The 27,049-nt window shown below is 41.2% G+C and overlaps 1 protein-coding gene across 4 annotated transcripts in view; it reads left to right on the top strand.

Moving 5' to 3' along the window:
* The window catches only part of VPS13B (vacuolar protein sorting 13 homolog B), a 1,020,896-nt gene that overhangs the window by 601,232 nt on the left and 392,615 nt on the right, over nt 1-27,049 (top strand). For all 4 annotated transcript variants that reach the window (XM_040432419.1, XM_040432415.1, XM_040432418.1 and 1 more), the window contains exon 30: nt 1,820-1,931. In XM_040432419.1, coding sequence (XP_040288353.1) covers nt 1,820-1,931 — 112 coding nt within the window. The remainder of the gene's footprint in view (nt 1-1,819; nt 1,932-27,049) is intronic.

Genomic DNA, 27,049 nt, shown 5'->3' with positions numbered 1-27,049 from the left:
CTCACTACAGCGACCTTTCGGGATACAAGGTCAATGCTTCTTAGTCAGAAGCCCTACCTAAACCTATACTCGCCCGTGAACTAAGATTGCTTCAGAGCAATTTCTCTTATCGATGGTCGGCCACCACGCTGAAGTACCTAAGGGTTCATATTACTCCTACGTATGCCTCATTGTACTCCACTAACTTCCCTTCCCTCTTCTGTATCCCTCCTCACAAAATGGAAACCCCTATACATATCAATGCTAGGCCGCATAGCAGCGGTGAAGCTGTCCCTCCTCCCAAAATTGCTTTATTACTTTGAGACACTCCCAGTACGAATCCCTGTGTCAGAACTACGCTTCCTCCAACAGGCCATTCTCGACTTTATATGGCAAGGTAAACATCACTGCATCCCCCATAAGGTTATGTTCGCGGCGACAGATAGAGGCGACCTATCGGTCCCTAATGTCATGCACTATCACTGGGCTTCTCATTTGTATGTCATTCCTTTTTGGGCGTCCCAACAGCCATACACTAAATGGGTAGAAATCGAAAAACTCTGGATTTCCCCGGTTCATCCGAACACCCTTCTATGGCAGCGGGCCCCCGTAGCTCCCCACACTCCCCTCCTGGGGCTTATGTCCTTTACCAAACACATATGATCTGCCAAATGACTCTGTTTGAGCTATGTCATACCATTTCATGTTTTTTCCTTTTCTTCATTTCTGTATTATTGAAAATTTGCACGCTATGTGCTAATAAAAATCTACAGTATAAAAAATTAAAAAAATAAAGGAATTGTCATGTACTATATGATGTCTGATTTTAATTTTTTACATCAGTCATGGCATGCCCTCTTTAAGGTCCATTAACATGGGCAGCTTATCAGGGCAGTTATTAGTAACCAATGTTTCTACAGTGCTCATTCTCAATAACTGCACCCGACAAACAAGCAGAACTCACATTTGACTGGTGATCCGACATACGTTATATGCGACACTTAAAACCATCGATTGTCAGGGAGAATAGCTATGTGTAAATTACGCTTTAATGAGCTGGCAGTGATTGGGAACAGGTCCCTTTACCTGGGTCGATACAGCAGCAGATTGTCAGAAAGGAAGCCTTCCTTCCCAACAGTCTCCTGCTCACTGGTGGAGGAGACCACTGCATTTACATGCAGCGATCTCCTCCACAGTACCGACTAGTTGTTTGCCGGCAGCAGTAGCAGTTTACACAGCATTATCTGCTGCCGGCAAACAATTATTTTTGTGACCGCATAAATGATCTATGACACGATGAACGAGTGTTCTGCCTTTTTTATGAAATCTCGTTAGCGATTATCTGTACGAATCTCAGCCAGTTTAAATGGCCCTTAAGTATCAGACCATGTAAATTAGCCCTAACACTAATTTCACTATGTTGTACTATTGAAGAAGCAAGCATGGAGGGTTAGGGCACTCCTAAAATGATTATGGTTGCGTCTCCTCTCCTAACATGTCTGTTTTAGTAACTACTTGCATTCCTCATGGAATAACAATTAAGGAGCATCTATGCTTATGACTCTATGTTGTGACATTCCTCTATTATTCCAGCTAGATGGTTATAAATTTAGGTCCAACTGGGTGTTACCATTTGGGGGGGGGAGGGGGTGTCCCTGTACAGTCGGACACTGGCAGCACTGATTGGACAATGTCAGACTATGCAGGGAACTCCAGAATTGTAATTTAGTGTGGAATTTTTATTTATTTTTTTGCTAAAGCAGACGTTTCAGGAGTGGTGACAGATCCTTTAAATTAAGCTGAATAAGTCTTTTACATATTTTTTTTTTCTTTTTTTTAGCAAACCAGAATATAAGTGAAGATACACTAGTGCTAAAGATCGCCTCTGTGTCCATGGCTCCGCAGGCAGACAACCCTCTTAGCCGCAGTGTCTTGAGGAAAGATATTTATCAGTAAGTAAAGCTCAAGTATATTTTGTGAAAATTACCGCCTGGTGGTAAAAAATTTAAAATTACCTCTTGTAAGAAAAAAAAGTGGGTACATCTTGGGCAGTCTTATGTGTCATAACAAATCTATTTCTATTTAGTTCATTTAATAATGCTACAAGAACTTCTGAATATTTAACATTTCCAGTGCAGTCCTCATGCTGAGATCTGACTGGTGCTGCACATGTAAAGAAAATCAGCACCTCCAAGTAGTCACAGTCCCTAAGGAATGCTTCTGGTATCCCCAGGGGTCTGCAGTAATTTTCACTGGAACCTGGTTGCAAATGTTCGGTTTTATTGCAGCGCCACCACAGGAGTAATTAATTATTACAAGGTGCTTTTTCAAATCAGTAATCTATCCGTATAATGCATAGATATTCTTACAGCTCCAGCTCTAGCCACTGTCTTAAGTTCTGAAATAACCTCTTTAAATCCTAATTTAAATACTTCATCTGGGACTTTGATGGCATATCACTAGGATATGCCATCAAAGTCAGATAGGTGCGGGTTCCACCTCTAAAACGGGCTCCCAAAAGTGCATGTGCTGCCTGCTCCCTGTTCATTTTTTATGAGCGTTCCGAAAAAAGCCCTGTGAACACGCTCGGCTATTTTTGGAAGAGTCATAGAAATGAATGAAGAGCACATTCAGTTTCATTCGCTTCTATGGGGCTGCCGGTAATAGCCAACACACGGCTATTTTCAGCAGTCTCAGATAAATGAATGGACGGTATCCAGGCGTGCACGGTTTTGGCTACATCAGCGTTTTTGGGGATCAGCAAAAATGAATGGATCCAGTTGTATTATCTCTAAAATGACGCATCCGGCACTAAAACCATTGTAAGTCAATGGGCGCCAGATCTCATGTTTGAGAAAACAGATCCAGCACCATTGACTTACATTGTGTTTCATGCTGGATCTTTCTTGATCAGTTTTCCATGACCCACACAAAAACTCTGGTTGCATCGGTTTTGTGTCCAGCATGGAAACGCAACCAAACAGAATATAATGCATTTTGGAGCATTCCGTTCTGTTCGGTTCAGTTTTTTCCCCATTGACAATGAATGGAGACAAAACGGAAGCGTTTTCCTCCGGTTTTGTTGATCCTATGACAGATCTCAATACCGGAAAGGAAAACGCTGATGTGAAAGTAGCCTTATGCAGTCAGGAGATCAGAGAGGAGAGGTACATGTGAGCCGTCAGACTGATTTTTAACCCTTGTATCTCAGAAACGGTTGAACATTTTTAATAAAGACCAGTTGAAAAAAATGCTTTTTGGCCCAAAACTAGTAAAAGGGAATCATAAAAAACATTGCCCCAAAGGTGTCCATAGCCTTAAACTTTTCTAGTAGCCTTGCAAAATTATAAGCCCAAAAAGTTTGTTGCTAGTAACAAATTTCTAGGCCCATTCTGACTTTTTTGACCCTGTTAATAATAATCTTCTATGTGATCATTATTATTCCTGTAGGCAGATGTAGAGTGACATGACACAAGTGTCACCGGGTGTAAGCGGTTCTTTTTGTCATAATTGTCTGGTGTAAATCTGCGTGATGCCATTACTTCCTACAGGCTCCTACTTCAAACAAAGGATCTGACAGGAGCACCTTTTTATGATTATGGTCTTTTTAGCTTTATTGAATGAAACAAAAAAGGAGAACGTGCCTATTTATTTTTTCACTTTGACTATAAGCATCTGAAACATAGCACTGTTGATGCTACTTTGGATCAAAGCTGGAAAAAAAATAAAAATCTAAAGTTCTAAAGGAAAAAAATCCTCGTTTACTGATTTTCTGTGAAATGCCGTGCTCTGGTTTTTGTCACCTTTTGATTTAAACCATGTTGATCACAAGGGCAGCGAGGCTGGCAAATAGAGGCAATCAAGATCTCAATGAAATAATACATGACATTGAATAGAATTGGCACCATTGCCAGACTTAAAAGCACGCACGTAAGTGGTACCAAGTGAGGAAAGTCACAGAGAAAAGTCAGCCGTGTAATCCAGTCGTTCCTGGTAAAGGCCAGTCTGCTTCTCAGATGTGGCAGCTTTCGTGCTATAAAGTGCTTCCTACTGAACTTCAACAGATGTTGTTAAAATGAAATACTTTTCTCGGTATAAACAATTCACATTCTTCGACATGACAATCTTTTCACTTCCCGTATCATGTATCGTGAGCGAAGGAGGAAAAAAAGAAATCTCAATACCGTCTTTTTATGGAGGTGGCAAGTGCCAGCAACACGACGTTACAATAAGCCTGTGGCAGCAGCCTCGAAGTTCAAAGGCCGAATTGATGAGATCCGTGAGTTATTGGCCGAAGGGTAACAGTTTAATGGCTTTAGTCGGACTTCAAAGAGTACAGTTGAGTTTCCAGTTGCAAAGGGAAACGTACCTAAAGTGATGGAAAGCTCTGCCCAAGTGCTGGAGACACTTTTGATTGGGTTCCATTATTGGAGGCTTTAGAAAAGATATTTTTTACTTTCACCTCATATTCTCTTCAATGAAATATTGTGTATTATAGAGGATAAGGAGGAGCCTCGAAAGTGATCATCTGTCGTTAGATCCACAGTATATTACCTAATATTTTAGATAGATTAGCCCTTTTTTTTTGTTATAATTTTGGATGCCTATGTTAGCTGCAGGTTGATTAGCTTTTTCTCCATTTATTCATTTATTGATGAAGGGTTCTGAACCGCTAAATTGATCCCCCCCCCCCAAAAAAAAAAATGCCCGTGCACCTCATATAAGTTATACTTACCCTGCTTCCTTGGCACTGTGTCACTCCAAATCCTGCATTACCGTGTGGGGATCCGGAGCGGCGCAGGTGCCTGGGAGATGGGGGGGGGGGGGGGGCATTATAAGGGTCCCTTTAAGTTTGGTTAAAGAAGTTGTCTGGGATTTTGATATTGACGGCCTGTCCTCAGAATAGGCCATCAGTATCTGATTGCTGGGGATCCACATAGCCCCTTCCGATCAGTTCCAAGTCCTCAGGCCTCCTTCTAAGGCTCCGTTATAGTAGCAGAAGAACGGAAAGGACGGATTTGGCACATAACTCAGCCTATGCTCAGAGGAAAATTTTTGAAGCGGAGACAAAAGTAGTGCATTCAGGACTTTTGTCTCCGCTTCAAAAATCTTCCTTTGAATGGAAACCTAACGGACCCCACTATAGTCTATGGGGTCCGTAGCCTCTGTTCAGCTCAGTTATGTGCTGAATCCGACCTTTCCGTTGTCCTGTTCCTATAACTTTCTTCATCGACAGTGGCCCTGTTCTACTTAGCTGAGCTTCACATTATCTGCTCTGATGATGTTCCCTGCACAAGCCTGCGGAAGCAGGTGTGCCTCTGTGCATAGAAGGTCTCTTTGACAGCTCGGCTGGTTGGAGGGATAAGCCATGCCCCCTGCACTGCCCGATCTGCTGGCTGATCTGTCTGCCCTGTGTCTTTCCCTCCCACTGGATTCTTCAGAATAGTTTATCCCCTTCTACCATCAGCAGCACAGACTCAGGGCTGGAGGCTCTGCCTCAGGTACTGAGCAGCTGCAGGGTTTCTTCTTCTCCAGGCAGTGAAAAGACAAATGCTGTGCACAGGATCCTCCCACCCTCCTCACCCTTACAAAGACTGGAGGAGTTCTCTCCTCTGTACTCTTCTGCTGGCTTTGAGGACGTTTCTACAGAGAATTGCACAAGAACAGGTAGAGAGAGTTGTCTATCAGCAATGTTACTGTACTGTACAGCTGGGACTTGTAGTCCCACACAAAAGTGTCCCAGAAGTCAGACTGCAGGCAGGGCAGCAAGTTTATTCACTCACTTTGCAGAGCAGGAGCAGGATAAAGGCAGTCTGTTGACACCCACAAATGTTCATGATAAAAACCTCAGAGATTGTTGTTACATGCACCCACAGCTCTGCAACTGCATGGCAAAAAATGGCCAGAACAGAACTAGGGAAATTAGGAGGAAATATAATTTTTTCCCCCTAAAACTTGCTTTATTTTTTTTTTTATATAACTTTATATAAGAACCCCTTTAGAGTTCATGCACACAAATGTATTTTTGTTCCGCATCCGATTCACATTTTTTGTGGGTCGGTTGTGGACCCATTCACTTCAATGGCGCCGCAAAAGATGCGGACAGCACACCCATCTGCCAGTTTCCGTTTTTGTGTATCTGCAATTTGTGGACCGCAAAACAGCCAACGGTCATGTGCATGAGCCCTTAAGCTGCAGTGGAAAAATAAAAAGGGAACCATTGCTGATTGCCATGGACAACAAGGCCTATTTTTCTCAGAGATGCTTTTAACACATGAGACTCATTGCCTCTAACACTTCATAGATTACTTCACTGTTTATTGCTATATATGTTTTCAGTTCCAATTCTGTGGATAACTACAGTTCGGCTTGAAATTGCAGAAGTCCTTCCATGTTCTTCAGTGTTCCTAATACAATAAGCCCTTGTTATAAGTGAAAAGAACGTGAGGTTCATAACGTCATGAGCAGACCTCTTCCAAGAACTAAGATGTTCCATTTGAGCTTAGAACCTAAACATTTTATCTCTCACATTCATCACTTAGGTCATAGGACTTTTTAAAACCCAAAGTTCCAATCCAAGTATGCTGTTTGTCTCTAATTGTTAAGGAATTTGTGGGATTTTTAGCCTAAATCGACAACCCACGCCTTCAACTACTTCTATGCTAAAAATGGTTCAGAGTACCTGCAAAATAGTTTTGAGGGCCAAGTGTGAATCCTATGGTTAAAGTGTTCCATGGTCCTATGCAAAATCTTTAGTAAGACCCTCAACCATTAGATTTTTTTTTATCTCTTTATCAACGAGGAATGTGTGATCAGAAAATGATCTATTGTTTAATTTTTTTTTTATTATGTTGAACAAAATAGAGTTATGGTCTCAAGCTATAAAGGTTTTCACTAAAGGTCGTCCTGGAAGCAATATTAGTGGCACATTGCTAAGATATGCCACCAATGTCTGATAAGTGTGGGTCCCACACCTATTGCTAGAATGGAAGCCACAAAGTGAAGGAGAGTTGTCAGATCTCCTTCACTTTGAGGGCTCCATTCTAGAGATAGATGTGAGACCTTGCGATATGCCAACAATATATGGGATGGGCTAATCTCCTTAATATTATATCTTGTTGAACCACTGTATAGTTCTGATGTCTTCTTTTGTGGCAGTGTAGTAATTTCTCTCCCAGACATATAAAGATAAAAATGACTGATATAAAGATGAAAATGACTTTTTACTGATCATCAGCATCTGATCGGCAGGGGGTCCAGGAGCATTGCGGCCTTCTCTGTTTACCGCAGGCCCAGTGACGTCACGACTAGTATGACTGGCCATGAACGGGGCTTAGCCGCGCCCAGGCCAGTGATATTAGTCGTACTGGGCTGGCGGTAAATAGCGAGAAGGTCGTGGCACTTCTGGAGCACCGCTGCCTTCTCAAACAGCTGATCGGCAGTGGTCCCAATTGTCGGACACCCGCCAATGAAATGCTGATGATCTATCCTGAGGATAGATCATCTGTAAAAAAGAACTGCAGAACCCCTTTAATTATTCACATGAATAGGGTAAAAACTGAATAATAAAAAAAAAATCTTATACAACCCCTTAAATTCTGAGTTACACCCAGTTGTATAGTGGTCACGGTGAAGGAAGAGAAGATGTCCTCACTCCCTGTCACTTCTAAAACATTTGGTGGGATGAAGGATCATTCCCATCTTCCACTAGAATATGCCATCACTTTGTGACTGGTGGGCATCCCAACTGACCGTGCTTTACAAAGCTTCCCCTGCACTGTGGTACTATGGCCACCCACTGTGCCAAGAACTGCTTTCACTTGAACTGTGCTGCAGTTTTGTGCACTTCGGCTGGCCGGGGCGCCGCTGTGCAGGGAAAAACTGTGAAGGGGCCACAGCACTGGTTGAGTGCCCCCTTTGAATCAGTGGTGGTCACAGAGGTAGAGGTTGGACACCCACCAATCACAGATCAGCTAGGATATGCCCTTACTTTATGAAATAGGAATAATCCTTTAAGCTTAGCTGTAGCTTTCTTCTTATCGATTTTCCATTGAATTTCACTTCTCTACCAATTCTCTTTGCTGGCTCACTTTTCCTGAACATAAATCACTGAAGGCAGAATGAATAGTTCCAAAGAGCAAGAATTATTGAGGCACACCTGTCTGGTGAGCAATACGTACTATAAGCACTACAGGCTAAATACGTTTCATTCTTTGTGAAACTGTAAAATGGTTTGCCAGTTTTGTAATTACTAGCAGAAAGATATCCGTGCCTCTAAGTCTGTGGTGCCTAGTGCAGAAATGCGTAGGGAACATTTGTAGTAAATGGATTCCGTATGGGCCAGGAAGCAGCAAGAAATAGCAAAGAACCTAATACCCAATTGTTGTCCACATTCATATTCATTAATTCTTAATCTAGGTTAGACCACAGAAAAAAGGGAAATTTGATAGCTTTAAGGCAGTGGTCACATCACTGCTATTTGAGGAGCAGAATGACGACAAATACAGAAGGGCCTGACTTGGAACACAGCTGACTCGAATGGCGCAGAATGGAATCCATTGATTATAATGGGTTCCGTCCAGTAGTTCTTGAATCAAGCGGACGACCAAACAGGAATAAATTTTGTAGCAATGCAATTTCTTGATAATTGGCCCGTGTAATCAGGGATGTGCTGATAATTTTCATTACAACTGAATTGGGGATCGTTCTTCCCCTATTTACTTTTCATTGGCAAGTGTGATAGGCCAATGCAAACGAGCGCTGATCAAGTTTATAATTGATTGGCTCTCGTCACGCCCGAACATCAGGAAGTACAATGGTAGCCATTGCATGATATCTTGTAGTCAGCCGACTGAATGTAAATTTGCTTATCAAAGGGAGCCTGTCGCATTGAGTGTTCTTTACAACCTGCAGGTAGGTGAAGGAGCAACTGAACAGATAGATGCATTTTTGGGGGGGAATAGTCAATATGAGTTGCATTAATTTGACTGGGTTGTACAAGATTAGAAAATTCTTCCAGAAACATCGCCCACCCTTGGGTTGTGTCTGACATTGCAGCTACTCCATTTAAGTGAATGTGGCTGACCTGCAGTACCACTCACAACCTGCGGTGCGGTTTTGGCAGAAAGCCACCATGTTTTTCTAATGCTAGACCTAAAAGTCCATTGGGTATGTCCTTCTCACGTTCATGGAGTAGAGGCTGTCAATCATTGAATCGCTCTACCCATTAGACTCTTAAGCCCACAGTGTTTCTGAATTTGGCCTTTTCCCACAATCTAATTTCCTTCCTCTTCCAACACTTGCAAATTTACATGAGTGATTTGACTCATTTCCACCTTATGATAAAATTAAAGGTGGGCATTTATGGCATATTGATAGGATGTGCCATAAATGTCCTTCAGGTGTGGGTCCCAGGGTTGGTCTGGGAACTCAAAGTAGCCCTGCAAAAAAACTAAAACTGGCCCCATTTTGTAGTCTGTCTAATTTGACAGAAGGTGGGGCCAACATAAGTAGGTCAGCAATACCATATTGCGGAACATTATACTACCCCAGCAGAGCCAAATACCACAGTCCATCACAAAATACTGCCCCAGCAACACATAATACCTCACCAGAAGCTGTTCCTCTGTGGGAGTCAGCCCTAGCTGCCACGTTCTGTCCTCCTACTCTAGTTGTGGTGTCAGATCATTACTTACCATGGCTGATGGTGACATGAGGAGGGCTCATGCAGTACCCTGGGCATTGGCCTACCGGGAAGGTTCCCTATATGGTCTATGGCCAGTTTGCCCCTGTTGGGTCCCACCTTTGGCACCAGCTCGTATATCACAAATGGGGCCTCATCATGAGCAGAGAGCATGCCATGCATTTGCAGCGTCCTCTCCATTCACTGCTACAGAACTTCTGAAAATAGCCAAACAAGAGCACTCGACTATTTTGATAAGTCCCATAGCAGTGAATGGAGGGGTGGCCATGCATGCATGGCTTGCTCTCCATCTATGGCAGTGCTCTAGTTGGACCCACACCTATCAGACATTTATGGCATATCCTGTTGATGTGACATAAATGTCAAGATGGTAAAACCCCTTTAACTGTGCTACCTAAATAGGTTGTGCCAAGTTTGAAAATTTTCCTTTTGATAAACTAAACTGATCAGGAGGGTCTAACCGATGGCACCCCCACTGAGTATAGGAGTCCCATGTCTCCTTCCTGATAGAGTGGCAAATTGAGTATATGCCTTGTGACTCCATTCATTCTCTATGAGATTGTCGGACATAATCTAGATTTGTACTCTCTGAATGAATTGAGCAGAAGGGTGCATGCTCAACCTGCTGCTCCATCAGGGATATCGGACTCTTGCTTTTTACATTGGTTGTGTCCCAGCTGTCAGACCACCATGGATCTGTGGATAGGGGAAAACTTTCACACTTTGCATGATCTCTAATCCTGTGTACATTAGAGTAGTGGGGCTACACTAATGTTTCTCATGGCACACCAGTCAGGGGTTTTACAAAGAGGTCTACATAAACATGTATAAGGGAAGCCCTTCACTTAGTTAACAGGGCATTGTTTTGCCCAAGGACCCTCCACTTTTTGCGTCTGCCCCAGTTACCCCAATGGGTTAACAGCACAGCTATAAATACGATTTCTATTGTTCCATAGCAATAGACTCTTTGTTCTGGTTTTACATTCTAGGATTTGCAACTGTCAGTAAACCAACATTTTTTCTTTTAAAGTATTCAACCCATCCAGAACGAGACCACTTGGCAGCCAAATAAGTATTGTGTCTGAATGTAAAAAATAGATAGCAAGTATCTGAGCAATTTTATTACATTCCATTTCATCATAAACCACCAGTAATCAAATAATGCGGAGAGTGTGTGTGATGAGTCTGTCACAAAGTGCTAATGTCTGTGTATGTGCTGGGACCTTGGACAGGTTAGCAAAGCACATCGAGCCTACAGAACATCCCTGTGCATGTAATTGCTGGAACATGCCGTACGCTGTCCTTCTCCGTGTATTCAGCCAAAGGTATAATCACTCTGGATGGAAAGCGTTTTTCCAGCATTAGGTAGCTCTCTCTTAAATGTCAATTGTGAAGACTGTACCTTCTGATATCCTAAAGGCTCATAAAACCAAGAGTGCTTGTGGTTTTAGAATTTTACAAAAAATGTGCGGCTCTGGCCAGGTAGAAAATGGAATTGCAGAGGGTTAGATAATGGATTATGGCTCAAAAACAGTAAATACATCCCATGTTTTTTATCGTTTGTCTATCCGCACCTTTATAAGGATTGTCCGAGTGTTTAATACTGAAGACCTGTCCTCAGTTAGTGATCTGTGGGGGTTTGATGCCTGGCATTCCCACCAATTAGCTGTTTAAAGAGGTTGTGGCGCTCTCCTTGCAGCTTACCAAGCTCAGAGCCGTCTATTGGATAGCCATTTTGCTTGCTATTGCAGCTCAGCCCCATCACAAATGGGACTCTGCTACGCTTAGGCCATGAACGATGATTGTGACGTCAATTGTGGCCTGGGAAGAGGCTGCGGCGCTCAAAGAGCGGATTGCCAGGGGTGCCAGGAGTAGGACCCCCTACTCGTAACCTATCCTGAGAATGGGTCATCAGCATTAAACTACTGGACAACTCCTTGTATTTTTAAGTATTTCAAGAAAATTTCTAAAACCTGTTTTATTCATTTTAACAACTACATTCCTCATATTATTCAAAATGGCATTTAGGAAGTTTGTTGACCCTTCAGGTGTTTCACAAGAATCAATGCAAAATGAAATTTTATTTTCTATTCTCAGATTTTTTGTTTCAATCCATGTTTAACACAGCAGATGTTAAAAGAGAGCCGTCGTTTTTTGGTACTATTTTGGGGTATATATGGCTTTTTGATAACTTTATTTGAATTTTGGAAGGCAAGGTGGTCAAATTATAGAATTCTATTTTTCATTTTATGGGGTTCCCAGTGCGGGTTTAGCAAAATGATAACTTTATTATTTGGGTTGATACAATTCCAAATTTATACAATTTGGGTTGAGACAATTCCAAATTTATATAGTTTGTTTACATCATGAAATCACTTTTTTATTTAAAGTTTTTTGTGTCACCATTTTCTGAGACCCATTACATTTATTTTTATGTTGAGGCAGCTGTGTGAGGACGTTATTTTTATTTTTATTTTTATGATGTTCACCGTGTAAAATGAGTTTTATAGATCGAGTTGTTACGGATGCGACAATGGCAGTTATTTGTAGTATATTTTATTTTTCCATTTTTTTTCAATATTAAAGGACTGGATAAAGTGTAAGGGATTTTTTTTAACCTAAAATATTGTTTTTTTGATTTTCAATAAATTTTTATTTCTGTATTGTAATGTATTTTACCTGTCAGTATTACACTTAGGCTCCATTCACATGTCCATTCTTCTGGGTCCACATCCGTTCCACAATTTTGCGGAACGGGTGCGGACCAATTCATTTCAATGGGTTCGCAAAAGATGCGTACAGCACACCATATGCTGTCCGCATCCGAAGTTCCATTCCGCAGCCCCACAAAAAAGATAGAGCATGTCCTATTCTTGTCCGCAATCAATAGCCATTTCTATCATAGGGCCGGCCATGTGCGGTCCGCAAAATACGGAACGCACACGGCAAGTGTCCATGTTTTGTGGATCAGCAATTTGTGGACCGCAAAACACTTACGGACATGTGAATGGACTCTTGCTTTTTAGACCCTGCTAGCGTCGCATGTTCGCATCTTGGTAGTAGGGATTAGGCCAGGGGGGTACAGAGGGAGCCCCCTCTCTCTTTAAATCACTTAGATGATGTGGTCACTATTGACCATGTTATCTAAGGGCTTGAACAGCTGCGATCAGAGTTACCTTTGCTCACTGGTGATGTAGCTCCTAAGCCGGTGCCTTCGTTATGCCTTATTGTGCAGGAAGGGGTTAAATACAAGACCATGCGTCACCAACTATGAGTAGATCTTCAAACTGTACAAATTAATAAGGGCATTGCTTGGTTGCCTCCTAACACGTGTGTGCACTGAATGAATATCTGCATGTCCAGAGTGTATAATGGGTGGTTATTTTTCACGTCGATTCTGCATAAAAGCCTGTATCTTACTTATCTGTGAGATACAACTTTCAGGATTCCTTAAGGAATTAATTTACAGAAAAATAAGTAAATTCTGGTTTTGCCTAGTTGAAGCACTCGCTCTGCCAGATTCTTCATCTCTCACCATCTGGAACACGCCGCTTTTGGCAGTAGTGTAAATCATGAGTTACAGTGATCAATTTTAAGAAAGCAATGAAACGTTATCAAGATTTTAATTCCAATATTTTAAACATATGGCAATATTTGGCCTTGAATAGAAGCATTTGCCAAAATCCCAGTCCAAAAAAAGAATGCAATATTTAACATCACGAGGTTGTTACTACGACTGCAATGGAATTTTAATATAATCCACAAACCGGTCTAATGATCCATTCATGGTCCTCATGGTGGCACTAAATTATGTAATGATAACACAAGTCGTTAAGTAAAAAAAAGATCATTGCTGTATTTTACGCGCCAAGTGATGGACGTACAGTCACTTTATTTTACTATAAGTTGTGTATTGATGCTGCTGGATCAGAAGCTTCATCTGTACCAGAACCCCAGTCATCACGTATTGTACTGTTCTAGTACTCCTGGGGCCTCTGGGGCCCCTTACACCATGGAAAGCTCACTATAAAGATAATCATCTTCGTTTGTGATTTCCCTTTGAGGTGCACATGAATCCTGTAGGGCAGGGATCAGCAACCTCCAGCACGCCAGCTGTTGTGAAACTACAACTCCCAGCATGCTCCACTCACTTCTATGGGAGTTCTGAGAACAGCCAAGAACGTGTGCATGCTGGGAGTTGCAGTTTCCCGCACCTGGAGTGACGAAGGTTGCTCATCCCGGCTGTAGGGTAATCCAAGGGTAAATTGAGATAACTAGGTGACGGTCAGAATGACCTTTGTCAAGTCGCATCAGGGAGCTTCTGAGGTACACATTAGCTGGAGTGAAATAATAGGAGAACTAAATCTGATTGTTTACTTAATGAACTTAAGAAAATTGGTACACTATTGGTTACATGGTTGAAGAACCCCTCCAGTGGCACCCCACTTTATTATAACCGGTGCTATCCCACTTGTATGTGAATCCTGTTAATTTCTACAGGTCTTGGTTCAGTCATGGTCATTTATTTTTTTATTTATTTTTTATTGTCAAGTCAATGGGTGGTGGTAGTTTTTCACCAGTTCGTCATCTGTTTAGATCAGTTGCAGAGTAAAAATCATACTGCAAATTTAAAAATATATATAAATAAAAACACAGGGCTTTATTCCAAAGCAAGTTTTGGCCAAAATATCAGATTTTTCTGCACTTTTTGAATAAACCTTTAAGTGGTTTACATGCACTCCATGCCAACTTTCAACTATTGCCTCTGTAATGGGCGTGAAGAGAACTGTAGGTGTATATTCATGTACTAATGTTTATGCATACACTAAATCTATACAAGCAAAAACAAACTTCTGAATTGTAGTTATTTTTGTAATTATTCTTTAGGCCATTCATTTTTAGAAAGGATTTTGATCAAATTTACTTTCAGTCGAATGCTTTCCGTAGACACACTCAGTTTTGGTTACCCTAGAGAAGGAAGGGCAGGGGCCATGTACTAATTTGTGCAGTTCTTTCTACCTTTGTTCATAAACCAGTAGCTGGTGCTCTTTCCCATAGAGAAATGTGTTACCAGAATTTTTTTCTGCCCGTTAAAACCAGATAGCAACACATTCTTTTTTTTTCTTACCCGTTTTACAGATTTTTCTAAAATTCTATTTCCTGAACATGATTATGAGGCATCCATATTGCCAGGGCTTTTCTTAACAGCATTTAGAGAGATGCTTTACAGCAGCCATCATGAGATATAGATACAATGGACAGGAGTTGATTTATTCACTTCTAGGCATGCTCTGTGATCTGTGTAGCAGTCAGGAGGGAGTAGAACCTGTGTAATCTATGTACAGTGCTGACCATAATTATTCATACCCCTGGCAAATTTTTACTTTTACTTAAAGTTACTTTTATTCAACCAGCAAGTAATTTTTTGACGGGAAATGACATAGGTGTCTCCCTAAAGATAATAAGACGATGTACAAGAGGCATTATTGTGGAAAAAAAAACATTTCTCAGCTATTTACATTTGAGCAAAAAGTGTCCAGTCCAAAATTATTCATACCCTTCTCAATAATCAATAGAAAAGCCTTTATTGGCTATTACAGCAATCAAACGCTTCCTATAATTGCAGACCAGCTTTTTGCATGTCTCCACAGGTATTGTTGCCCGTTCATCTTTAGCAATGAGCTCCAAATGTTTCAGGTTGGAGGGTCTTCTTGCCATCACCCTGATCTTTAGCTCCCTCCACAGATTCTCAATTGGATTCAAGTCTGGACTCTGGCTGGGCCACTCCAAAACGTTAATGTTGTTGTCTGCTAACCATTTCTTCACCACTTTTGCTATGTGTTTTAAGTCATTGTCATGCTGAAATGTCCACCGGTGCCCAAGGCCAAGTTTCTCTGCAGACTGCCTGATGTTGTCGTTGAGAATCCTCATGTATTGCTCTTTTTTCATGGTGCCGTTTACTGTGATTAGGTTCCCTGGTCCATTGGCTGAAACCCCTCCCCCAAAGCATTAGGTTCCCACCACCATGTTTGACAGTGGGGATGGTGTTCTTTGGGTTGAAGGCTTCTCCTTTTTTACGCCAAATGAAGATAACCTCATTGTGACCAAACAATTAAATTTTTGTTTCATCTGACCATAACACAGAAGACCAGAAGTCTTCTTCTTTGTCCAGATGAGCTTTTGCAAAGGCCAAGCGAGCTTTTGTGTGCCTGGTCTGCATCCGTGGAACCCAGCAGTGTGCAGTGTCCGTTGGATTGTCTGCCTTGAGACATTGCCACCAGCAGAGCCCAGATTCACCAGGATGGCCTTGGTGGTGATCCTTGGATTCTTTTTCACCTCTCTAACTATCCTCCTGGCCAGCACAGGTGTCACTTCTGGCTTCCGACCACGTTCTCTGAGATTTTCCACAGTGCGGAACACCTTGTATTTTTTGCTCCAATGTAAATAAAAACTGAGAAATGTTTTTTTTCCACAATAGTGCCTCTTGTACATCATCTTATTATCTTTTGGGAGACACCTATGTTATTTCCCCTCAAAAAAATACTTGCTGGTTGAATAAAAGTAACTTTAAGTCAAAATTTGCCAGGGGTATGAATAATTTTGGGCAGCACTGTATAGGTGATATCTGTCATTTTAATACTGCCTGTAATGATAAGCCGATAACTGCAGTAAAGTGATCTGTATTGACCAAGAGGTGGCACCTGTTATTAGGATTATTGGCCAGTGCGAAAACTGCAGGATTTTATATATTTTTTTGTGTTCTTTTTTTTTAACCTGTTTGGGACATAGGGCATACAGGTACGCCCTGATGTCCTGGTACTTAAGAACACAGGGCGTACCTGTACGTCCTATGTATTTCCGATCACCGCCGCACGGCGGGGGCGGTGATCGGAACAAGGTGCCTGCTCAAATCATTGAGCAGGCACCTGGGGACAATGCGCGGGGGGGGGGGGGGGGGTTCCGTGATTACCGCAAGTCAATTCAGACCTGGGGTTTGCGGCTTTTCATGTTGCGGGGAAACCGATGGCATGGAAGGCAGCGCGATGCCTTCCTTAGGCATCGCGCTGCCTTACGGTCACGAGCCTGTGAGATCCAGCCCCCTGGATCTCACAGGCCAGAAGCTGTATTAGTATTACACAATGTATTACTCATACAGCCAATGCATTGTAAAGGGGATCAGACCCCAAAAGTTGAAGTCCCAAAGTGGGACAAAAAATAAAGTGAAAAAAGAAAGTTTTCCCCAAAAAAATTGGTAAAAAATAGGGAGAAAAAAAATTAGGTATCGCCGCGTCCGACCGGCTCTATAAACATATCACATGATCTAACCCCTCAGATGAACACCATAAAAAATAAAAACTGTTCTAAATAAACAATTTTTTTGTCACCTTTCATCACAAAAAGTACAACAGTAAACGATCAAAAAGGCGTATGCCCACCAAAATAGTACCATTCTAACCGGAACCTCATCCCGCAAAAAACTATGGCTCAGTATATGTAGACACTAAAACATCATTTTTTATTTTTTTTAAAGGCTGTTATTGTGTAAAACTTAAGTTAATTTAAAAAGTATACATATTAGGTATCGCTGCGTCCGTAATAACCTGCTCTATAAAAATCTCACCTGACCTAACCCCTCAGGTGAACACCGTAAAAAAAAACAAAAAAAAAACGCTGTAAAAAAAGCCATTTTTTGTCACCTTATATCACAAAAAGTGTAATAGCAAGCGATCATAAAGTCATATGCACCTTAAAATAGTGCCAATCAAACCGTCATCTCATTCCGCAAAAAATGAGACCCTACCTAAGATAATCGGCCAAAAACTGAAAAAACGATGGCTCTCAGACTATGGAAACACTAAAACATGATTTTATTTGTTTCAAAAATGAAATCATTGTGTAAAACTTACATAAATAAAAAAAATTGTACACATATTAGGTATTGCAGCGTCCGTGACGACCTGCTCTATAAAAAAAAAACACATGATCTAACCTGTCAGATGAATGTTGTAAATAAATTAAAAAAATTGTGCCAAAACAGCTATTTCTTGTTACCTTGCCTCACAAAAACTGTAATATAGAGCAACCAAAAATCATATGTACCCTAAACTAGTACCAACAAAACTGCCACCCTATCCCGTAGTTTCTAAAATGGGGTCACTTTTTTGGAGTTTCTACTCTAGGGGTGCATCAGGGGGGCTTCAAATGGGACATGGTGTGAAAAAACCAGTCCAGCAAAATCTGCCTTCCAAAAACCGTATGGCATTCCTTTCCTTCTGCGCCCTGCCGTGTGCCCGTACAGCAGTTTACGACCACATATGGGGTGTTTCTGTAAACTACAGAATCAAGGCCATAAATATTAAGTTTTGTTTGGTTGTTAACCCTTGCTTTGTAACTGGAAAAAGAATATTAAAATAGAAAATCGGCCAAAAAAGTTACATTTTGAACTTGTTTTTCAATTTTCCATTAATTCTTGTGGAACACCTAAAGGGTTAACGACGTTTGTAAAATCTGTTTTGAATACCTTGAGGGGTGTAGTTTCTAGAATGAGGTCATTTTTGGGTGGTTTCTATTATGTAAGCCTCACAAAGTGACTTCAGACCTGAACAGGTCCTTAAAAATTGGGTTTTTGAAAATTTCAGAACATTTTCAAGATTTGCTTCTAAACTTCTAAGCCTTGTAACATCCCCAACAAATAAAATATCATTCCTAAAATGATCCAAACATGAAGTAGACATATGGGGAATGTGAAGTAATAACTATTTTTGGAGGTATTACTATGTAATATAGAAGTAGAGAAATTGAAACTTAAAAATTACCAATTTTTTAAAAAAAATTGGTAAATTTTGTATTTTTTTATAAATAAAAATTTATTTTTGTGACTCCATTTTACCAGTGTCATGAAGTACATTATGTGACGAAAAAATAATCTCAGAATGGCCTGGATAAGTCAAAGCGTTTTAAAGTTATCAGCACATAAAGCGACACTGGTCAGATTTGCAAAAAATGGCCTGGTCCTTAAGGTGTAAATGAGCCCGGTCCCTAAGGGGTTAATATAGACATTGACATGCAAAATTACAAATATTACAGAAATTCTTTAAAATTATCTTTAACATAAAAACATGATTTAAACAAAAGGTCATATTCTGATGACACATTCCCTTTAAATATCTTTTTGTGGTAGTAGGGAATTCAAAACCAAAAGGTTTTCTTTAAAGAGCCATTCTCATGAAGACCACCCCTGTCCACTTTCATTTTTTTTTTTTGTGTTTTTTAAGCCAAAATCTGGAGTGGATTCAAAAAGAGAAGACTCAGGCCCTGATGTATCATGCCTTCGCTCCAGAATTCTGGCATCAAAAAGTCGCAAAAATAAGCAACTTTTTTTGCACTCGCTCCAGTTTTGTAATGTGGGTGGAAAAGTAGGTGTGGTTAGCTATGTTAATAAGTTTCACACCAGATTTATCATTGAGACTTTTTTAAAAGCAGCAAAAAAGTCACCATCTCTCCATGAGGAGGGTGGAATAGGAAAACTGGAGGAGCTTCTCTAGACAAAAGTGTTAGGTTTAAGGATAAGACAAATTTATCAAGTAACATGAGACATTTGATAAATGTGGCATAAAGTACTTCAACGCATGTACTCCATTTGTGGTCTGTACCTGGCTTTGGATTCAAAAAATTGTGGGCGGAAAGTTGGGTCCCCCTATCTCTTTGAGCAACAATGATGAGCTGGTCTGAACGGGTTTCTCCTATTTTGGCAGAATGTTTCCGTTCTTGCATAGCAAGAGCCGTCATTCATCTGAATGGGCACAAAGTTTTACCTTACTACTGCTGCAGGGGAAATGCGTGGCTGGCAAGCCGTGTCCCAGCAAAAATCAACTGTTTGCCGGTGGTGCTGGTTATCTGATATCTAAAAAAGACAAAATGACATTATTTTGGAATTCTAATAAGCCTATTCTAATATACAGGCTTTAGGTTGCCTAAAGCCTGTATTACAGATTCTCTGCCAGATGATCGCTAGCGAGCATTTGTAGTAACGCTTATTAGTGATCACCTGGCAGTGTAATACTGCCGCCCATTACCCGATGAACGAGCACATCGGGCAGTCGTGATTTTTCAACACGTTGAAAGATCACAATTTGCGATGACAGATTGTGCTGTCTAATCACATTATGATTAGGGCCTGATAGGTGCATCTGACTTTTTTTCCGTTCTGCACCCTTTTAAAAAAATATATATATAATAATGATAGTGATATGTTAAAAAATGTGTGTTACTGATGTTTTATAGGACACTGCCTTCATACGGAGACGTAATCCAGCTAACAAGCGAATAACTTTTCATTTAGTTAGCATTGCAGCCTTCAGTCTCAAGAACACGGTGATTTAATGATGAGATATTGAGATTACAAATAAATGGGATCTAATAATTTAAGATTATCATTTAAGTAGATAATCTTGTTTCCTCAGAAAATGTTCTCACCTGCAGACTCTCACTCCTTCTGACCTTTTTGGAAATGCACTTGACACGTTAGTTGCGCAGTTTCCTTCATGGCAATGATGTGAGTTGTTCAGCAGCCCTGCCAGCCGTTTCATACTAATCTTTATGTTTTTTCTTTAGCATTTTTACCACCGCTCTGGTTCCCTAGTGGTACTTGACTCATTTCTTTTATGCATCCAAATCCTTAGTTCACTGAGCTTGGCCTAAAGCCCAGAGAAAGCCCCATGAACTTGCCAATTAGCCTTGGCCTTACTGGAGCTGCCTGTATTAGTCTATGTATTTAACATTGCCAGTTTTCTCTAACAGAACAGTGTTTTTTTTTTGTTTTTTTTTTGTAGATCATACTTGCCTTATACACATTGGGCCCCATTTAGAAAAACTAGTAAAATCGTATAATGCAAATTGACTCATAGGAACCAGTCAGATTGCCACTGTTTACTCTGTAGGCTAGAAAAGGGGTGCATGGCCTTCTCTATAGGCTACATTTCCAAATTGTACTATTGGAAGAGACTCCGTAGCAAGATTGGGTAATGGGATCAGTGTCTCCACAAATTCAGTCAGTGTAGATTTCTGTTAAATTAACTTCAGATGGCTTTATTATTTAAAAAAAACAATAAATCAGACCCTTGACGTCCTACACCAATTCCCTGTCTTTCATAGTGAAAGCTGACATATTCTATGTGGCCATACTATTATTATTTTTTTGTCTGGAAATCCTCCCACAGGCTCTGCACATTTGTCACCTCCAATGTTTAAAGCACTGCCTAAGGAAAGGCCACCCACCGCTTTGTATTAAAAACTAAACCTGATATTCGTAATTATATTTAATAATTATCCAGCTGTTCTTAGGCTAGGTTCACAACGGCAGAAGAGGTTTCCGTCAAGAGATTCTGTCACAAATCTCGGAAGAAATGGACCAAATATCACAGCACTACTTTGACAGAAACCCAACAGACCTCATTACAGTGAATGGGCCCGTTAGGCATCTTCCGTGTCCAGCATATTCCGAATCTGGCAGTTCTGGTAATTGGATGTAGATCTGAACCTAACCTAATAGAACATGGGCCAGTCATTTCCATTGCTTATATGCTTCCAACACAATCTGCTGTACAGAGATTTCCATCATGCACATCATGTCCCCAACGGAGCTCGCCTTCTAATTTTTTCTTTGTAGGCTCACTCATTTGGTCCATTTTAATTATAAGCCAATTAACTTATCCGTATGTGTCTGACACATGGGAGGAAAGCGGACAACCTGGAAAAATTACATAGAGACACAGGGAAACTTACAGACTCCAGTCAGATGCTGCAGTTAGTTAAATTCAATCCCAGAACCCCTATCATTGCAATATAACGATGCTGACTATTGACCAACTGTGTTGCCCCAGTTCACACTTCTATGTGTCTAACCATTGCAGTAACCCATGGACAAGCAGAAGAAAACTGGCCAACTGCTGTGCTAGCCACATATACTTTGCCATAGATGCTGCCAGCTTGTTGGCAGATGTCACCATACACTTTGCATCACAGAAGTGTATTTTCATGATCAACCTGTTTTTATAGAATTTTAAAAAAATAAGAAATACAGGTGTAGTGTCCCACTACGTAAAGGTGGGCACTACTTAAGGATCAATTGGGTCATGTTGTTCCCCACCTCCTGTGGAGCATGGGCATGGTATTTTGTATTGTATTGTAATGCATATTTTCATGTCATTTCCTGTGTACCAGGCCTGCTAGGGGTGTGGTTTCTCCTCCTAAGCTGTAGAGGGAGCTAGGGAACCCCCTAGTATATATAGACAGGCCCAGTCCACCTGGGGGGGGGGGTGTGTGTGTGTTAGAGGCCAGTGTTGACTCTAGTCATGCAGTAGCCGAGGGAGTACAGAGCAGTGCTAATCCTATACAGCCAAGTGGAAAGCTGAGGGGCAGAAGTTTATTGTCAGCAAGAGAATTAATACCGGAGGAGGTTCCCCTACCCAAGGATAAAGCCAGCTATTAGGCATACGGGCCTTGGAGAAAGCCAGACAGGATTCTGCAGAAAATACAGCCTGATCTGTGAGTTTAATCCCCCCTGAGTTATCTTGCTAGGATTCTACCTGCCACCTGGGTAAAGCTTGCCTGCTACTAAATATTCTTCATATGGAACTGTTTGGAGATTGTACAGTCGTGGCCAAAAGTTTTGAGAATTACATAAATGTTGGAAATTGGAAAAGTTGCTGCTTAAGTTTTTATAATAGCAATTTGCATATACTCCAGAATGTTATGAAGAGTGATCAGATGAATTGCATAGTCCTTCTTTGCCATGAAAATTAACTTAATCCCAAAAAAAACTTTCCACTGCATTTCATTGCTGTCATTAAAGGACCTGCTGAGATCATTTCAGTAATCGTCTTGTTAAGGTGAGAATGTTGACGAGCACAAGACTGGAGATCATTATGGCAGGCTGACTGGGTTAAAATGGCAGACTTGACATGTTAAAAGGAGGGTGATGCTTGAAATCATTGTTTTTCGATTGTTAACCATGGTGACCTGCAAAGAAACGCGTGCATAAAAATGGCTTCACAGGCAAGGATATTGTGGCTACTAAGATTGCACCTCATTCAACAATTTATAGGATCATCAAGAACTTCAAGGAAAGAGGTTAAATTCTTGTTAAGAAGGCTTCAGGGTGTCCAAGAAAGTCCAGCAAGCGCCAGGATCGTCTCCCAAAGAGGATTCAGCTGCGGGATCGGAGTGCCACCAGTGCAGAGCTTGCTCAGGAATGGCAGCAGGCAGGTGTGAGCGCATCTGCATGCACAGTGAGGCGAAGACTTTTGGAAGATGGCCTGGTGTCAAGAAGGGCAGCAAAGAAGCCACTTCTCTCCAAAAAAAACATCAGGGACAGATTGATCTTCTGCAGAAAGTATGGTGAATGGACTGCTGAGGACTGGGGCAAAGTCATATTCTCAGATGAAGCCTCTTTCCGATTGTTTGGGGCATCTGGAAAAAGGCTTGTCCGGAGAAGAAAAGGTGAGCGCTACCATCAGTCCTGTGTCATGCCAACAGTAAAGCATCCTGAGACCATTCATGTGTGGGGTTGCTTCTCATCCAAGGGAGTGGGCTCACTCACAATTTTGCCCAAAAACACAGCCATGAATAAAGAATGGTACCAAAACACCCTCCAACAGCAACTTCTTCCAACAATCCAACAACAGTTTGGTGAAGAACAATGCATTTTCCAGCATGATGCAGCACCGTGCCATAAGGCAAAAGTGATAACTAAGTGGCTCGGGGACCAAAACGTTGACATTTTGGGTCCATGGCCTGGAAACTCCCCAGATCTTAATCCCATTGAGAACTTGTGGTCAATCCTCAAGAGGCGGGTGGACAAACAAAAACCCACTAATTCTGACAAACTCCAAGAAGTGATTATGAAAGAATGTGTCAGTCAGGAATTGGCCCAGAAGTTGATTGAGAGCATGCCAAGTCGAATTGAAGAGGTCCTGAAAAAGAAGGGCCAACACTGCAAATACTGACTCTTTGCATAAATGTCATGTAATTGTCGATAAAAGCCTTTGAAACGTATGAAGTGCGTGTAATTATATTTCACTACATCACAGAAACAACTGAAACAAAGATCTAAAAGCAGTTTAGCAGCAAACTTTGTGAAAACTAATATTTGTGTCATTCTCAAAACTTTTGGCCACGACTGTATATAGTTTGAACTGTTTAGTAAAGAAGAATTATAGTTCACTGCAATCGTGTGTACCTCCATTATTCCTCCTAACAATCTGTGTGCCACCGTTACCGTCACTGGCGTCACAAACTGTAAGGGATCTTGCCACAGGCACGCTAAACCTTCAACACCCAGGGCACCTCACCTATCACCCGGCCTGGTCCCTATATCTAGAGAGTGCCCCAGAGGATCTATGTGCCAGCCTCTTCATCACTGACTGTACGCCTGCCTAGGGTATACTACAAACTGTGAGTACTAAGAGTAACCCTCGGTCTGTTAATTGACCCCTGTGACCTCACAATCGCTCACCCTGAAGGACTGGCGTACTGCACAAGCAAAAGACCAAAATGTGACGTAAACAAAGGTTGGAGCCATAGCTGAGTTGAGTTTTTGGACTATTATTACACAGAGCAGAAAGACTACACCTCAAGAAAGAATCGAAAAGAAAAAAAAAACGACATAAATGTTCTTCTGGATGTTTGTGATTGAGCTTCAGAATAACAGTGTACGGAATCTGTCTTGTATCTGCTAACCCTATTCTGCAGAGGGGAACGGGCTCCGTCACTTACAGCAACATAAAACGTAATAATGGGAAAAGGAGAACTCAAGGACACAGCAAAACCTATGTTTTTGACCTTTTGACACCAGAGTTTAGATGTATGTATTTTTAAAAGAGCAAATCCTCCTGAAAAGAATGAAAAATTGGAATAAGTCCAAGGAGTTTTCCTCTTTTGACAAAGGCGAATTAAAGGCAAAAAATATACCTAACATAGAAACATAGAATGTGTCGGCAGATAAGAACCATTTGGCCCATCTAGTCTGCCAAATATACTGAATACTATGAATAACCCCTGGCCCTATCTTATATGAAGGATGGCCTTATGCCTACCCCATGCATGCTTAAACCTCTTCACTGTATTTGCAGCTACCACTTCTGCAGGAAGGCTATTCCATGCATCCACTACTCTCTCAGTAAAGTAATACTTCCTGATGTTACTTTTAAACCTTTGCCAGTCTAATTTAAAACTATGTCCTCTTGTAGCAGTTTTTCTTCTTTTAAATCTTCTCTCCTCTTTTACCTTGTTGATTCCCTTTATGTATTTAAAAGTTTCTATCATATCTCCTCTGTCTCGTCTTTCTTCCAAGCTATGCATGTTAAGATCCTTTAATCTTTCCTGGTAAGTTTTATCCTGCAATCCATGTACCAGTTTAGTAGCTCTTCTCTGAACTCTCTCCAAAATATCAATATCCTTCTGGAGATATGGTCTCCAGTACTGCGCACAATACTCCAAATGAGGTCTCACTAGTGCTCTGTAGAGCGGCATGAGCACCTCCCTCTGTCTACTGGTAATGCCTCTCCCTATACACCCAAGCATTCTGCTAGCATTTCCTGCTGCTCTATGACATTGTCTGCCTACCTTTAAGTCTTCTGAAATAATGACCCCTAAATCCCTTTCCTCAGATAATGAGGTTAGGACTGATACTGAGGTTAGGACTCTACTTGAAATGTAGAGAATATTTTTTTTTTTAAACCCACTCTACTTCAATTCCCGATGGGAGTAATTGGCTGCATTTTTTATGCAACTTTAACAAGATATATCCCTGAGAAACCCCATGATTGCTTACCGACAGACCCTTTGAGAGATGTAGTCACTGTTACAAGGCCTAATAGAATGTATTTACTACTTCAAAATTGCAAAAACTGCTTGCTTTTCTTGCAAAAAAGACGCCTCATCTATCCATGGACTGTGCAGTATTGCAGCTCATCTGCATTCAAGTGGAAAGGAGCAGTACCGCAGTAATCAGCCCCAGCCACTACACAGTGGACGGATCAGTAACGTTTCGGAACCTGGTTCCAGCACCTGGAGCCTCTCCAAACGTCTGATCGGGGGATGTCTGTCCTCCACCCATCTGATATCAATGACCTATTCTAAGAATAGGGCTTCAGTAGGTAAATCCTGGAAGACCCCTTTTACTCTTTTACTAGATAGGTCTTTAGAGAGGTCATCAATTGTCCAGTGCCAGAGAATGCCCTTATGTCCACATTATCGTACACATTTTGAACGGCTTAGGTACTAATCCCTTTTTACGTATGAATTCAATTTTAATATTGTTGATCATTAATATTAGTAATTCTTGGAAAGGTGCTGTCACTTTGGCGGTTTGTCAAAACTGTGTTACTACAAGAACAAAGCACAGTGTTCCACCATAATGTGCAGACAGGTCTAGAACAATTGGTGGCAATTACTGGGATGCAGCATGTTCCGTGTGTGCGCACATGTTGCCTCTTAAGATTGTCTCTGTTCTACAAGCCTTTTAGTCCAGAGATTTACAGACAAAAGGAGGTGTAGATGACTCTGGCCAGGAGGGAAGGTATTTCTTGGCCTTCGGATCGCTCCTGTTTTCAGGAAACACCTTTTGATGAAAAAAAATAAAGTAAGAGAAAATAGAATACTCCAGCTGGGACAAGAGAAGTGCTTGCACTATTCCTCGCGCAACTGCTTGACCTCATCGCTTCTCAGTACATAAATTGTGTTTTCAATGTGGTTGCCCAAACACAGATGCTAAGGTGTAAGGAGATTCTTCTGTGAGCAATATAGTGATTTTGTGGAGATGCAGAAGGCGTTTTCTGCTGGCAGCAGTATGAGGTGTACATGGACTATTAGGGCTGCATTGTACAGCTGGTTACCCAACTGCTTCTTCAAGAACATTAACCTAAATGTAAGCTGTTGACTTAAAAGAAATGTCATCAGAATGACCTATTTCTTAAATCAAATTATGTTAGACATATTTTTAAATAATTTTTGGTGGATTTAAATTTTCCATGTCACTATAGTTTGTTGGTTTTAAATCCAGAAGTCTAGTAACAGGTGCCACTTCATGATCTGTGCAGATCACTTTTCTTCTCTTAATCATCTCATTCAGGATTACAATATGGCAACTTTCACACTCGCGTTTTGGCTTTCCGTTTGTGAGATCCGTTCAGGGCTCTCACAAGCGGTCCAAAACGGATCAGTTTGCATTCTAATGCATTCTAAATGGAAAAGGATCCGCTCAGAATGCCTCAGTTTGCCTCCGTTACGTCTCTATTCCGCTTTGTAGACGGACACCAAAACGCTGCCTGCAGCGTTTTGGTGTCAGTCTGATGAAACTGAGCCAAA

Source organism: Bufo bufo, chromosome 5 (genome assembly GCF_905171765.1).
Source record: "Bufo bufo chromosome 5, aBufBuf1.1, whole genome shotgun sequence".
NCBI lineage: Eukaryota > Metazoa > Chordata > Amphibia > Anura > Bufonidae > Bufo > Bufo bufo.
This window is presented reverse-complemented; position numbering and strand designations above follow the sequence as displayed.